The sequence below is a fragment of the Zosterops lateralis genome, assembly GCF_965231275.1.
Source record: "Zosterops lateralis genome assembly, chromosome: Z".
NCBI classification, from domain to species: Eukaryota; Metazoa; Chordata; class Aves; order Passeriformes; family Zosteropidae; genus Zosterops; species Zosterops lateralis.
Window position 1 is genome coordinate 72659078 of NC_139800.1, and position 16466 is coordinate 72675543.

Sequence of the window (16466 nt, forward strand, 5' to 3'; positions counted from 1 at the left end):
TAGCATTCCCCTCATGCATTTTGAAGTATGTTGGTATTTTGCTTCCTTATCCTTCTTTTAGAGAACTAGTGATTTTCTTCTTTCATATCAAAGAATAACACCTATATGTTTTGAATAGTAACCTTTAAGATAAATTTTCAAATTTACCTACCAAAGGCTTCCTTGTTATGGATCCTGATTCCTTGCACATGCTTTTTTTCTGGAGTTTTCCACTGTGCATACAATTTCACTGATACATGCAGAACCCTTGTGCAGTGTTTGGTTTTGACTACTGGAACGCAAATGCTACTTGTTTTGTGACTGTAGTTTGGTTTCCCAGACAAAAATGTATGTTTTCAAAACCCAAGATGACAAAATAATTGGTCTGTGTCTAGATAGTAGGACTTTTTGTTTGGTTTACCTTTGAGGGAAGGAAACAAGTTATATGGGCTTTGGTGTGTTGCTGAATAGATTTCTCCTTACAAGGAGGAAGGACTAAGAGTCCTGAACTCTCCTGTGACTTGAGAAAAAAAATGTAATATCTGCTTTGAGTTATAGTACAGTCATTAGTGTCCTTTCAGTTAATTCCCTGATACAATTAGCCTGAATTTTCTAGTCTAATAGGAGGATTGGATTTCTTAAACCAAGATGATGCTTTTGTTAGGCGTTTATTTTGTTGTTAATTTTTAATTACACATCTCGCAAAATTGCTCCACTAGTCAGGACTTCTTTTTGTGAGGTTTCTACAGTAGTTTTTGAGTAGACACTGATGAACTTTGAAGAAGTCTCACTGGGGTAAAGGAGCTCCCTCTTCAATTTTTGTATGACACTTTATGGTTTGCTGTAATTTTGTTGGTTGTCCAGACATGATAAGTGCATTCTAAATGAGTAATTAAATAAACAGGGCTTTGCAGGGGCAACCTGGAGGTGAGAGCATCACCTTAAGAAATGTAACATTCCAGATCCAGGTAGCCTTGCAAGCTCCAAAATCATAACTTGGAGGAAGCTCACTGACATGAATACAACATGTAAAAGTTATAAGTCATTTCCTGAAATTGAAATATTTCAACCTAGAGTTGATATTTTTATCTATTTTGCTATTCTCTTACTGTGTTGCCTGTTTGATTTGAGGACTCTGTGTGTGTGGTTGTGAGGTAATAGTTTTTTTTCATGTGAATAAGAGAATGCTGCTTTACTTCAGACTAGTAGATTTGAAGTTTTATATTATCACATGTTTTAGCTTTTTTAATCTGTGCCAGGTGCTAAAGGAAAAGTGAATGTTGAAATATTTTAATTAGTGTTTCTGTTTTTGAAAACTTCACTTGATTTTTTAATTCTGAAACTGGCTGTGTCACTTACTTCTGAGAGTCCACAAGCACGCAGCTGCAACAACCTTGTAAAAAGTTTTTCTAGTGATCTCAGCACCACAGCTTTAAATTCGGCTGTGTCTTAAACCCTCCTCTCCCCTCCTCTGTTTCCACCCTGAATGGCCACTATTTGGTTTCTTTGTATTTAGAGAAGTTGTTATTGGTGTAGAAAAGAATCACAAGTCTTCGGGTGTTTGTTTTCTTGAGGTTTTTTTTTTTGGTTAAGGCATAGCTTTGGGGAAAACTTCAAAAAGGGGAAGTTACAAGATAGATAACAAGATAGATTTTGTGCTCAGGGAAAAGCTGGGCAGGATGGAATATTTTGTTGAGCTGTAGAAAGAAGTCTTACTGTAAAGAGAGTGTGTGTTTCTGTAGTTGTCTTTGGATGTAATTTTACCCTCCTCACTAGAAGAAAGGGCCCGTTGGCTCAGATCCATGTGTGCACTGCCACGTCCCACATTCCTTCAGCCTTCATGTCTACCATAAGAGATTCAGGCCTCTTTTTCTCCTCCTGTCCTTGGGGATGAGCCTGGATGAGGAGGATAAAAACCCTCCTTTAGTATGCATAAGGAGGAACATTGCTAAGTTCCAAGTGTTCTAGCTCAAAATGCTAGTTTGGGTAACAAAAGACTTAATGAGGATCTGCTGGTGACCCTCAGCTGAATGGTCAGATTTCGGGTTTCTCTTGTGTGCACAGCGTGGAGGGAACCACAGTGTATGAGTGTTGAGGCACATCGGAGTCTGGCTGTGTCAAATGACCAAAATTAATTGCTGCTCTGTTAAACATCATTGCTTTGTTAGAGGGAGTGCAGAGTTTAAAAACTCAGCAAGAGCATTTTCTGTACATCATGTGTGCAGAGTTTGGGTTTTCTGAAAGCTCTGGGCATGTCAGGAAGTTTCTGCTGCTGGCTGAACTTGCACAGCCTTTTTCCAGGGAGAGGTGCTGCCTTGCTCACCTTCTCAGTCCCCAGAGGGCAGATTTGGGTGTGATGGTGAGGACACCAGCTTCAATTTAAGCAGAGCCAGCAGCACGTGATGCTTTGGGAAGCTGTCCCTGCAGCCCCCTTGTTTATTACTTTTCTGGAAGCGGTTCCCAGCTGCTGACAAGTACTGAACAAAAACACACTTTTGGTCTTGGCTGATTCATGGCTGGTTTTGTGTTCCTAAGTTCTGCTCCTCTGACTCGTAGATGGAATCTCACCTGGCCCAAAACTTTCCATTCCCATCCTCTTCACCCAGTCACCAGTCACAGAGGACACCTGCGTTTGTAGCTTTTGGAGATTAACCCTGCCCTGGCAGGGAAGGTTGTTTTCCTGATGTTATTAAGTGAATGTTGTGCTGTCCCCACAGAGGAGAGGGTCGTTCCCATAGAAGTCTGCCGTTCCAAGCTGTCCAAGTACCTGCAGGGAGTCGTTTTCCGCTGTGACAAGTGTACTTTTACCTGCTCCAGTGACGAGAGCTTGCAGCAGCACATAGAGAAGCACAATGAACTGAAACCTTACAAATGCCAGCTCTGCTACTATGAGACCAAACACACAGAGGAGCTGGATGCTCACCTTCGAGATGAGCACAAGGTAAGAACCCAATTAGTTTTAATTTGTGGCAATCCAGTCTTTGCAATTACTGAATTGGTTTATTTGCATGTCTGACCAGTCAGCTTGACTCTGGGGTTATTTTTTTCTTCTCCATCTCCAAATCTGAAAACTAATCCTGTGTTGCACATCCATTTCTCATTTTTATCTTTATCTTTTTTCATTGTTTGTTTCTTCAGAAACTGAAAAAAAAAAATCGTTTCTGAAGCTATTCAGATTGATCAGAATTGGCAAACTGCTGCATGTAGAGTGTGATTATCTGGAAAAGGCTCTTGTGTATGCTGGGTTTATTTAAAGGGGGTTGGGGAAAGGGTCGTGGAACAATACCAAGGCAGTGTGATTCAGCCCCTGTAAAAGGCAGGAGATTCCAAACACAGGATTGCTCTGGTAACTTCAGCAGGGTGACATGCCACACATATTTTAATAACAAAGAGGTCTATACATCTCCGTTTACATTTAACAAGGGAAAGATAAACAGGAGTCTAACCAGCACCTCAGTTAAAACTGCTTTGAAGTTTTTGTGGATTACCTGAGTGCATACCAGGTCCAGTTTTTGAGAAGTCATTAAAGGCTTTCCACAGACTGTTAGCTTTGAATTTCTGTAGCTGAGAAATGTTTAAGTTCTAGAACTGTGATGTGTTTTGGAATATTTCCTAGAGTCCTTCCTTGGCAAGTTTCCAGGGGAGGCAGCTATATGCCTTCACCTGTTGGAGCTTAGCTGCCCAAGGTCCTCACTAAAAGCTTCATTGACTGAATGACTTTTCCTTAAAACCAAATATATATGGAAGGTATTAGCAGCAGAAGTCCCAGGAAAAAAAAAAAAAAAAAAAAAAAAAAAAAAAAACACACCAAACAAACAAAAAAACCCCACCAAAACCCCAACACTTTCCATGCTCAAAAAATATTTGGCCATCTTATAAAACCAAACTTTGTTATTTTATGTGTTGGCATGATAGGCTCCTCTACCATCTTTATTACTTCCGGAGAATCTTCTGCAATTCAGATGGTACAGAAGGAGTTCCACACCTGCTGGTCATCACAGCAAGGTGCCTGGTGTATCCAGGATGAGCTATTGCTTGGGTTTTTTTGACACAGTGCATCTGGCTGGGAAGATTATTCTTTTAGCTTAGCTCTCCCTTCTGATCTGGACCTGCAGTGGTGGTGCTGGTAGTTTAAGGTATCATTTCCCCTTTTTTTGTGGGTAAATTATAGCTCTCCAATTTGTGTCTTGAGTTCTGAGCTCAGATACTACCCAGGTTGTATATTGCACCTTGAAAAGAGTTCCTTTACACAAGCTGAGATGAATCAAGTGCTTTGCATGTGGTCTTGTTTGTTTAAACCTCTGTGTGTGATGTGTTAAGTTAGAGAACCTCATCACAACTGTCTGTAACCCACTACTAGGAATCTTCACACCTTTATATTCAGGTTACTTTGCTATTTGGATGTACCTTACATCCTGCTTCACATCCTCCTTGGGTTCATTCACATTTCCTTTCCCACAGAGGGGTATAAAGCAGTCAGTGGGTGTTGATATTTCATTCAGCCTCTTGCAGGATGCGTTGTACTGCACTCACTGCTCTGTCTCCATCCCCTCTGCCTGCATGGCTCAGTGCCTGTGCTGCTGGAGGGCTGTCTCTCTGCATGAAAGATGAATCCAAAACCCTTCCCAGCAGTGATCAATGAGCTCAGAGGGCGCTTGTCATCCAGCAAGTATTAGCCTCAGTGTCCTGGTCATGCTCCACGCTCTCCGCCTCCACTATAAATCTGGGCTGCTGCTCCACTGTTCCTGTTGGATGTGGTGCAGTTCCTGACTTCTGTGCCCTGAGCTGCTCCTTTCATACTGCTGCTGTGAGCTGTTAAGTAGCTGGTGCATTTCACCCCAGGGTTAGCTGAATTTGACTGCTGGGTGAAGTGTTCCCATTATAGTCTGTGTATCAGTTTGCAAAGCACTTTGCAGCCTGGCATAATGAAAATTAATCTGTTATTAATGAGTGAGAGTCTATGTGCCACACAGCAGCCATGTGCTTAGTGAAAAAAGAACCATCCTTTCATGAATAAAGCTGAATGAACCCGTCACAGAGAGTTTCCCTTCAGCGTGGATGTGTGGTAGCAGTGTTTGATCACAGTGGTTGAATAATGCCATAAAAATGAGGATACGACTCCATGTTTTACATTTCTTGGAGGAAGCAATGGAGGGGGTTTACCGAATCTCATTAATTTCCAAAAAACAGAAATGAGAAATGCAGAATAAACAGCAATGGAAGAATCACTGCCACTGGAAATAAATGAGTATTAATTTGATTATGGGGACTGCTTGCCACTTCAAGCTGAGCAGGCTTTGGGGTGTACTCAGTTTTGTTTTGCATTTGTGCTCGCTTTTTCTGGCTGGTTCGTGTTTGTGCTGAGTGCTAACAGAAGTATTTCTTTCAAAGGTGAGTCGTAATTTTGAGCTGGTTGGACGGGTTAACTTGGACCAGTTGGAACAAATGAAAGGGAAGACAGAGAGCTCTAGCAGTGATGAAGAAGAAAAAGAAGAAGAATTAAGCCCCAAGGCACAAGAGAGAGGTCAGTGCAGGCTCTTTGATGTGTTGGGGGGGTTTTGTTGCAGTTTTTTGGGCACTGCTATCTGCCTCACCAGTCCAACCATGCCAGGTCAAATGTTGGGTGGACAGCACATACTGTGCAAAACCAGTAACAGAATGTGGCTTTCCTGAAGACACAGCTGCTGTAGGAATCTTTTGTTTCTAATCCTCCTTACAAGTTTTTTGTCTGTTCAGAGAGAATACATGCTATGAGATAGCATCTGTGACTAATCTGCCTGTTCAGATAACATCTATAAGGGCTTGGAAAACTATGTAAGTGTATTTTAGTGGCCTGTCAGATTTTATGTTTTGGTAACCAGTTTCCAGCTTTCACTGGGCAATGTCCAAGTGAGGGATGAAGGCTGATTTTTGGGCTGTTATTTGTCTCTCTGCCCAGCATTCTTTGTCAGACAGTCAGTCCTGTTTGCATTTGCTGCAGTTTGCAGCTCAAGAGCCAGGGCACATCCATGCCCGCCTGTCTGGACCATTTTATATTTAAATATGTGCCTAGGTTTGTATCTAAGAATAATCCACTGACTTCAACAAGGCTAGGCCATATACGTTTGGTTTGGTTGAATTTAGATCAGCAGAGGAAAAGTAAGTTCTCTGTTAATTAAATGAAGGGTTTCCTTCCCAACAACCTTCTCCCATAAAAGACAGGTTATTCCAATATCTGGTGTTACTGTGTTTTGTCTGGTGCAGCAATGCATCGTTCAAATGCAGCAACTTTTAAATATCTCTAGTCCCATCATGGTTTGAATGACAGGCTACCCATTCTTGATGCTGACAGCTCCACTTAGCCAGGTTCTGTGTAGTTCAGCTAAAGGTACATCACCATGTTTGGTTAACATTTTCCTCCTGATTTTTTAGCTTTCAAACTCACTCAAGAGATTTTCACAAGAAACAGGTATCTCTGTACATTTTTTCAGGCATTGAAAAATTCCCATTTCTGGATTCAAAGGTAGTTTACAGAACTATGGGGTTTCAGATCATGCCTTTAAATGACAAGACCCTAGCATTTGTTTGTTTCATTTCGTGTTTGTTTCATTTCGTGTCCCTGCAGTGTAAATTCAGTTTGTGCTTATCAGCAGCACTACAAGAACAGTTAGTGATGGCTTTTAACTGGAATGAGAATGCAAGCCAATTGGATAGGAAACCATACATGTTTTAATGAAAGGTGTCCTTCATAAGGTCTTAGGTAGAGCAGCAGAAAAATCTGAAGATGGATGTCAGTTCCACATGCATTTTAGAGTTCAGCATTTCTTAGGGTCATCTCTGACCCTCTCAGCTTTGTGGCTGGAACAATAATTGTGTCATGATTTGACTAAAGCACCAGCTCACCTCAGCTGCAGATGCAGCAGGGTGATTAATGTTGTGTGTAGACCCACAGCTAGCAGGGGGTGAGGAGTCAAGCTGTCCTTGTGAGGATTACCTTAGCATTACACACAGGCACAGGTGCTGAAGTGACCTTGGAGGCCGTGGTGCCTGGCCCAAGGAGAAGAAAGTGCTTGCTGCCAAGCCTCACAAATCCCTGTGAATGTGCCACAGGCAGGGGGGCAGCCTAAGATGAAGTTCATTGTTTAAATTGGCTTTAGGTTACGCTCTGGAAGTATAAAAACATCACCTTCTCACTGGAGTTTTACATGTGCAAGGGTTAATAGATGTGTTGTCCTCATGTTTTAGAGTTAAGCAAGGCAGTGTCTTGATGATTCTATATATTTTTTTATTTTTTTCACCTCTGTCTCTGTTTTCTTTTATCTACAACTGGCTAAAATGATTTCTCCATGCTTGTTTGGATGACCAGCCTAAAAACCAGGCATATTTTCAGGTTTGCTTTGCAGCATTTCTTTCTTCTATGGCCCGTAGGGTTGATGTTTCACCATTGTTTTGTTGTTTTGTTTTGGTTTGGTTTTTTCCTGTTTTTCAATCTCTTAACCATTTGTAATACATTATAGTAAAATAGGTAGAAAATGCAGAAAACACTTATGCCTACTACAAAAAGGATATTAGAAAACATCCAGTTGTATTGATTGCATTTTTTCTAGACAAGTGGTGTGAATTGCCACTCTTAAGGTACAAAATTTTTGAAAAATGTCCCAGTGGGACAGGAACTGAAGGATGCTAAGCTGCACACTGGCATCTCCCTAAGCATTTTCAGAAGATCCTTCAGCAATGGTTTACCCTGACAGCAGAGAGCCAGACCTATGGTTTAAAAACAGAGCCTGTCACAGTGGCTAATGCTGTCACAGCTTTCAAACTACATCCAACTGTGCAATCCTGGGTACTGCTGGGGTGCATCTGACAATTCTAGCCTTTGTGGTGTTAGAAGAAAGTGGGATTTGCTGAGAGTGCCTCTTTGTTCTCCAAGTGTCTGTCTGAGGTCTGTGGCTTTGGGAGAATCACGATTTTTTCTCTAGATTCACCATTTTGACTTGAGCTACTCTGTGCAGTACTGAAGGTGCAAATAAGAGTTTGTGGCTTCTTCAAATGGGCTGCTGGACCAAACAAAGACATTGACCATGTGGTCAGGCAGAGCTGGGTAGCAGAGTTGAACTGCACTCTTGGATGGGAAAGGAAGGGAGTCATTTGCTTGTGGTAGAGGATACAGTATAAAAGGAGATGTGTGGGCAAAACTGAAGAGTCTGGCACAGACCATGCCAGGAACAGCTCTCCCAGGTAGAACTGTGACTCAGAGAGGCTGATAACTGATCTTTATGTCTTGGTCTTAGCAGATCAAGAGGTGTTTTTCCACAATAGGCAAAAATTAAATGTCTGTGGCTGCTTGTATGTGTGACAGAGCAAAACCACAGAGAGGTCAGGTGTGTGTGCGGTCTGTTACTTCTTCTCTGCAGGACCCAGAGAAGAGCAGCTTCTGATAATCCTTCAGGGAAGCAGCTCATATCCCTAAAGGCAAAAGTTACTGGGGAGTAGGATGAAGAAGATGGTGTTGTCTGAAGAGGTGGTGGATTTACTAAAGTAATACTTGCTCAACTTGTTGGGATTTACAAGTATAAATTATGGACTGGCTTGGGTTGGAAGAGGCCTGTAAAGAGCATCCAGTCCTAGCCCCTGTCATGGGCAGGGTCACCTTCCACTATCCCAGGTTGCTCCAAGCCCCATCCATAGCTATATTCTTATACAGAACATCAGCAGCATTTGCTTCTAAAACTATTTCCCACCAAAAATATTTATCCCTGTGTCATGACTAGTCTGTGTGTTGCAGTGTGTTTATACATTTGTGCCATGTTTAAGGTGTTAAAAATACAGATGTAAACTGAGCTGATGGCATTTGCCTGCATTCAGGTGTTCCCCAACACAGCAGCTTTATGATATTTAACCACATAATAAATAAGCCCCCAACAAGAAGAAATGCAAAGTGGATTTTTTATTTTTTCATGGGAAGAGGCCAAAAAATTGTGTCAAGAACCACTCCATATAAAACTGAAGTAATGGTTAACTAGTGAGAAATGTGTCACAAAAATTCATTTGCAGGACTTAGGTGTGGATAATAGGGAATGTGTGAGCAATTTTAAGTTCATAGACTGATCCCAAACAGTGAAAGTCTGAGAGTGAAGAAATCAAGTGAGCAGAGATCAGCACCAAAATTAAGCAAAATCCCTTTTCTTTTATTATGTAGTTCAGGAGGAGTCAGAAAGACATTCTGTTGATTTCTTGCTTAAGATAATCCCTGCTAAGGAATTAATGCTCTGAGCAGATGGTACTGTCTCATTTCCAGCAAAAGAATCAAGTGAGATAGTTCATGCAATTATTTTCAATGGCTTGTGCGGTGATCTTCTTAATTTGTGAGAAAATGTTTCATCTTTTGTCAGAGCAGGCTGTATTCACATGGAGCTTGGCTTTCAGGAATGTCACTCCCTGAGCTGCCAGTGACTTCAGTCATCTTACAAGGTGCTTGACACTTCTGCAAATGAGGCCTCTAGCACTTCGTGTAAAAGATTAGGATAGCATGAAACACCTATGCAGTTAAGATGCAGGACTTAATCCATGAGGCTTCATGATCTATTACAAGAATCATATGTTAAATGTACCAAATCCATGTCTTTCCTAAAATTTGTACTACCAGTTCTGAAATTATAGATTGACTTGAGTGGGGTTTTTTGATTTTTCTTTCAAGCCACTTCAGTCCTAAGCTTTGCAGTTTTGGTTTAGAATTTAAATTCCACAGTTTCTTCATTTGTCGAAATAGATGAGCAAGGACTAGTAACTTGTTACCCTTATTTACAGAGATGCTTTAAGACCTAGGATGGGATTTGTCACTTGCAGTGTCACTTTTCTTTTCAGGAGCTGCATTTTCCCAGTTATTTGACAAGAAAGTCCTTTTATTTCTCTGAAATGAGAGGTGCAGCAGAGGGGACTGGAGTAGGATCACAGTGGTCCCTTCTTGCCCTGGCATTTCTGAGCTCATGGGCTGTGCTGTCTTTTCCCAGATCCCATGATGTTTCCTGACAGCAGTGCTCCAGAGAAACGTTTTCCATGCGAGTTCTGCGGCCGATCCTTTACTGAGGGCTCTGAGTGGGAGCGGCATGTGCTGAGGCATGGCATGTAAGTTGGTTTGTGTTCCCTTACCATGCAGCCAAAGGTGTCAGTAGATCTCCATATATTCCCCCCACCCCATCCAAGCCCTCCCAAAAAGCTGCAATAGATGCAGTTCTGTGAAGACCAAATCTGTCTTTGGATACAGTCATTGGATGTCTCTGCATCATTTTACCTCTGCTGCCCAGGGTGGCTGTAAACCATAGGGTTTAACTGTGATTCTAAGACTTAAGATTGTCCCTAGGTGAATGCCTCATGGCTAGGATTAACTTTCCCTAAGTGTGCTGTTGATTTTTTAAAAAAATTTCCTCTCTGTGGCAATTTGCACACTGTGGGATGATACACATCTCAGGAGAATCTGGAGAAATCTGTTTCCTTCTTTTGATGTATGTCTCGTTCGTAGCAGAGATCTCTTTTATAGCTAGAGTTTCTTCAAAGAGTAGATTTCATTCAAGGCATGTGGGGAGCATCTGAATACAATATTGTGGGTTAACTGTGATGGGATGAGAAACAATAACTTCTCTTACCTTTAAGAGAATGTAAGTCTGAATATAAACGCCTGCAACCTATGAAGAGATTGATTGGATTTTATTAACTCTTTGGGAAATGTACTCCTTTCCTGTGCCTTTGTTTGGTGCCTCCTAAGTCTTGTTTACAAGGGACCAAAGGGATGAGAATAAACTTCAAGTGTCACAATTTGAGTTGCTCCCTCTGATCTCCAAATCTGTCCCAGCACGGAACAAAGATTCAGTTTCAGGGCTAGAATGTCCCACCAGCAACTTCGTTCCTCTGCCTCTCCTTTTGGGCCAGTGGCATGGCGTGGCTGCCTTTTTGGAAGGTGATCTGCTGCTGTCCCTCATGTGACAGGCAGGGGCTGGCTTTGCTGTACCCTGTGCCTGACTGTTCCTGTTTCCTGCAGGGCGCTGAACGAGAGCAAGCACAGGAGTGACGAGGACGGGCAGCCCAAGGAGGATGTGGAGGAGACAGCCAGCACGCTGCCAGAGGAGAGGGAAGGCATCGAGACCATGGTGGTGGACTACTCCCACCACGGAGAAACCACGGTCAGCATGGTGACTGCTGACCAACCTCTCCTAGACACCCCGGAGGCCAAAAACGAATAAGCGAGCATTTGTTGTGGTTCTAATCGACAGTACTTGAACAGTGATGAGCTTGGTGGGGCAGGCGGGGTGGGCTGAAGGAAGAAATAAAAAGCTGCTTTTAGGACTGAATGATCTATTTTCAAAGCACTGGTACCTGTGTGAGTGTGTGTATATTAAAGTTATTTAAGTGATGGAATAAGTGGCTCCATTACATCACTGCATCTTTTTTCCCTCCTGGATCTGACGATGGGAAGTTACGTTCATCTTGGACTAATGAAGCAACTCCCCATGTTTTTCCTACATTACACATCGTGCTTTGCAGTGGAGACTTCGATTGTTTTATGAGTGGAAGCGTCGTGAGCGTGGAAGAAGTGGTGGGGAGACAACTTTTGGACGCACAAGTTTGTGTGCGTTTTTCTAGTTTTAATACATAACGCTTTTCCAGACTGAACGCAACTGCTTTAGAAAAGAAAAAAAAAAAAAAAAGAAAAAAAAAAAAAAGAGGAAAAATAAAAAAAAACACAGGGAAAAAAAAAAAAGAAAAAGAACAAAATAAAAAAACAAAACAGAAACTGCTTTGCTTAAAACAGTCACCTGTTTCCTAGTACCTCAGAATTAACCAAGGGAGATCTCTGCATTTGTCAGTACTACCTGTTGTTGTTGTGGTTAAATGTAGAGAGACTGCTGGGCAAGGTGGTGAATGGAGGAAGAAAAAAAAAATTTAAAGAAAGGAAAAACAAATTGTGCTTAAAATCCCAGTGTGGGTTTTATTTCTTAAAATACTGTGATTTTTTTAATTATTTTAGTAAAAAAAAAAAACAAAAAAAAGAGAGAGATACTTTAATTCCTAGATAACTGTTTGTGAATTGTCATCCTTTATTCCAGGTAAGCTGTTTGTTAGTATTCAGTTATAATTTTAGTATTTGGTAGATTTCATGTGACTGATTGTGCAGTTTTGTTTGCCACACATTTTATTTTCTGTCAGCCTGAGGTGTTACAAATACAGCACAATTAAGTTTCTCATGTAAAAATGAGTATTTCTTTTCAAGTGGGGGACAGGGAAAGGAGACTAGATCTTGTGAATAGAACCTTTTTTTGTTGTTGCTGTTGTTGTCGTCCTCATTAATTTTAAACATATGGAGATAACAAAGAAGTTTTAACTTTAAAAAAAACAAACTAAAGAACCAAACTTACAGCACAGCTATGCAGCTCATGGGCCAAACACATGGGTCCTCATAACCGTTCTGTTGCTTGTCATATTAACATTGATCAGTCTCACACCAGTAACTTTTCGTTGAGATTGGCTGCCTTTTTTCCTTTTTTTTTTTTTTTTTTTTTTTTAATTCTGTCTGTGGTTTGTGCGTGGTTTTTTTTGTTGTTGTTTTTCTTTTTTTTGTTGGTTGGTTTTTTTTGGTGTGGTGGGAGGGAGGGGTGTCTGTTAACACATCTTTTTGCAAGTGGAGGTGAGTTGGTTACACACGACATTGAGCCTGGAGAACTACTTTTAACTCAATTCAGTGGATGGAGTTGCTGAGTTTTTTTCCCCTCCTCCTTCGCTTTTTAGCATGAGGGGAGCAGTGTAGAATGAATAGGAACCTGCATACCTTAAATGGCTGATCCTGCAACTACTCCTTGGGTAGAAAGCCTATATAAACTCAAATTGGGGATTTGCCTGAGCGGCCAATACAGGATCTGGTGCCCATGGTATGTTCTGATTGTGAACAAAAAATAATAATTTAAAAAAAAAAAATTTAAAAAAAAAAAAAAAAGAAAAATGAGAAAAAAAAGAAAAAAAAAAAAAAGAAAAAAAAGTTTCTTTCCAAAAAGTAGAAAGTACTTGACTGAAACCTAGTTTTAGAAATGCATGTGTCTTCGTTTGTTTTTTTTGTTTTTTGGGGGGTATCTGGGGGAGGGGGAGGGGGGAAAATAGGAAGCTCTCCAGGAAATTGTGTCCTGGAGAGCTTCACTTAAAAGTGATGGCAAAAATGTTGCATTTGTGGAATAAGTGCTACTTGAGAAGCATGGTGTTTTGCTTTTGGGGATTCATCAATTGTGTGTTAGGGGGATTCTTTTGACTTTTCTGTTGGGGTTTTTTTTTTTTGTTTTGTTTTGTTTTTTTTTTTAATATTTTGGTTTTTTGTTGTTTTTTATTTTTCTTTTTTTGTTTGTTTGTTTTTTTAAATTTTGTTTTCTTTTAAATAGGGAGGGAACATCGTAGAAAAAAACACATTGGAGGGACAAGTATAAATACACATTTTGTGTCTGTATTTGTTTTTTAATTGGCCTCATTTCAAATATATTTAAACAGTTCCATACCTGGATTGGGTGTTTGTAATGGTTACCAAAAAGGAAAAAAAAAAAAAAAAAAAAAAAAAAAGAAACAAAGATTGTGACATGCTTTTATCACTACTTAATTTTTCAAATAACATGTAAATATTGTAATCCATTGGATTTTGTTTTGCTAACCTGTAATAAAAAAATATGGGACCATTATCCTTTTAACAAGCTTAGAATGTCATATTTTTTTCCTTTTTTTCTTTTCCCAAAAATGTATACCTGATATATTGTGGACACACATTTTAGGTGCATTATTATGATTCTGTTGACTGTAATGACATAGAATTGAAAATAACATTTTTTTCATTGTTTAATTTATACAGAGGACTTTTTCAGAGTTTGACAGAAGGAAATAATAGCAAAATGCTAACCCATTGGCTTCAGCACTCGGTATTTCCTGATTTTAAAATTACTGCTTACTGATGGGGGATAGGAAGGGGATACTGAACTGTTGCACTGACGGGTTTGTTTTTTTTTTAAAAAAAAAAAACAATGAAAATTAATAAAAACTTTTTAAGAGTGTGTGCTCGTCTGTGTGTGGTTTTTATATTGGCTTGCTCTGCAGATGGGTCCCTACAAGTAACTGGTTCTGTGCTTGGCAGCTCTGGGGGGGAGCAAAGTCCTCTTTTTTTCCCTCCTGCACCCTTTCCCCCAGTGTTTCACAGGGAATTTTTGATTTGCAGGTGATGAGGAGTGACTTGCCCTAGGTCACACAGGCCTAGGGTCTACAACATCCCCCAAAAATGCCTCCAGTGTGCCCCAGGACAATATCCATTAGAGGTCAGGGGCACACTGCCAAGCTCTGCTGGCTCCTGAACCCAAACATAGGAGGAAATTTTGCAGGCTCTATGGGAAGATCAAAATAGATGGAGACAGGCTGGTATTTGGATTACCAACTCAAGCCCTGTGATGAGCTGTTGGAATATTGTATTCCTCAGTATCCAATGACCTGCTGGATCCAGCACTGGTGATGTGCTTGACTGGAGCTAAATATTCACCCAAAAATCTGGAGCTGGGTGTATTTCCTCATTCTCCTCCAAAAACCTAAAGTGATGCTTGTGGTGTTGTCATGGAATCTTTCTTTACTAAATACAGGTTTTTAAATACATGTTGGTAAGATGTCAGAAGGTTTTGGGGTTTTTTTAATCTGGTTGTGTTTTAATCAGATCCTGTTCCCAGTTTAAGCAGCTTTTGGGTTTTACTGGGGTTGGATCTCAAAGGAATGTGTATGCTGTGAAACAGCATGAAACCTTTGATCACCTGATAACTTAACATGCTCATGCCTTTTTCCCTAGTAGTCAAAAAGTAGAGTGATATCCCTGATAAGATGCTTATTTCCTTAACCCGGGTTTACAGGGAATGGGGGAAATTATGCGTTTTGAACTGTCAGACAACCTTTTTTCAGGGACCTCTGGAAACATTTATTCAGAGAGACCTGCAAGTAATTTCCTCATTATGTGTTCTAGCCCAGAGCCTACCTGTACTCTCACTAAATTAAAAGAGGAAAGGCTGGTCAGTGATATATCAACAAGAATCACATCACTGATGTAATAACCGAAGACCTTTTGATGAGTTCTAGATTCCTGCAGTTGGATTTTCCTATTCACATTAGTGTCAGGATTGTGTGAGTTTGAAACAAAGCATTTGATTTCCCAGGATACCTATCAGGCTGGATGTGACTGGATAATGAAATCAAAGAATGATTTTGGTTGTAAGATCATCTTGTTCCAACCCTCTGCCATGGTCAGGGACACTTTTCACTATCCCAGGTTGCTCCAAGCCCTGTCCAACCTGGCTTTGAGAGATGAGGCAGCCACAGCTTTTCTAGGAAACCTGTGCCTCACCATCCTCACAGCAAAGAATTTTTTGCTAAAATCTAATCTAAGACCATTCTCTTTGATTTGAACCCACTCCCCTTTGTCCTGTCACTATAGTGACACTTACTCTGTCTTTCCTTAAGTTCCCTTCCTGTCCCTTCGTGCATCACCTTCATGTGTTGAGGTCCCTGTGCTGAACTGAAATCGCAGGAGTGGGAGGGAAGAAGCAAAAGGGAATGGTTTCTAACAATGATCCTTTGCTCACATTATTACCCCTCTGCCTTGACTGGCAAGTCCCTTTCTTTCAGCTGAGAACCCTGGGCTTCCCAGGGAGTGTTTGTGCCTTGGGATAACTGGGGTTTTGCACACACTGTGTTCCCAGGCTCATTGTCCTCCCTTTGCTTAGGAAGCCTGTGTAAATGTTTGCCTCATTATTGCTATCTTGACTGCTGGCATTTTCCTCCAGTCTGGAGGTACAGTGGCTGAATGCTCCCCATGCAGAGCTCTTGCCTTTGTATCCACACCGAGCAAAGGCTGTGGAGGAGTTGCTATGGGAATAGAGTATCAGGCTGATGTCTCCCTCCCTTCCAAACATCCAGCCTCCCTAGAGAAGAGTTCAGCCTTTGAGGTTGTCCTGTGACTCAGGGACAGCACTGAAACTTGGCAGTCACATACGAGTCTGAATCTGTGGGGTTCCCAGAGGAAAATCCACTCTTTGGGAAGTGGATGTGAAATGTTGGTACTCCTGGCCCGTTTATCTTGGAAGACTTCATGTGAACCCACACAGCAAAGTCAGTCTCCAGGCTTGGAGGAAATACCTCAACACAACTGCTGGTGTTCAATTCAATGGAAGCTGGCCCAAGTTTCTGCTCTCTTCCTCACCCTCTCCCTTCAATATTCTTCTGAGGACACAGGACTTTTCCACCATGAGAGCCAGCTGTCTGGCTCCAAAGCAAAGCGATCACAAGCACCCTTGGCCTGGTCGAGTATCAGCAATAATCCTTCTTTTGGCACGAGGCTAAAACTCCTGATCTCCAGATCTCCCTCATGAGCCCATTTCCCAATTTCTATTTCTTTGGTGTTCTCTAAACCCTTGACTTCTCCAGCTTGTCTCTTTTTGCAAGCCCGTGTTTTTGGT

General features: G+C 41.1%; 1 protein-coding gene across 4 annotated transcripts in view; it reads left to right on the forward strand.

Annotated features, from left to right (window-relative positions):
• Positions 1-12002, forward strand: part of ZNF462 (zinc finger protein 462) — an 89556-nt gene extending 77554 nt beyond the window's left edge. For all 4 annotated transcript variants that reach the window (XM_083883344.1, XM_083883346.1, XM_083883347.1 and 1 more), the window contains 4 exons: positions 2697-2920; positions 5371-5503; positions 9969-10083; positions 10994-12002. In XM_083883344.1, coding sequence (XP_083739470.1) covers positions 2697-2920; positions 5371-5503; positions 9969-10083; positions 10994-11195 — 674 coding nt within the window. In that variant the 3' untranslated portion in view covers positions 11196-12002. The remainder of the gene's footprint in view (positions 1-2696; positions 2921-5370; positions 5504-9968; positions 10084-10993) is intronic.
• Positions 12003-16466: the final 4464 nt, after the last annotated feature.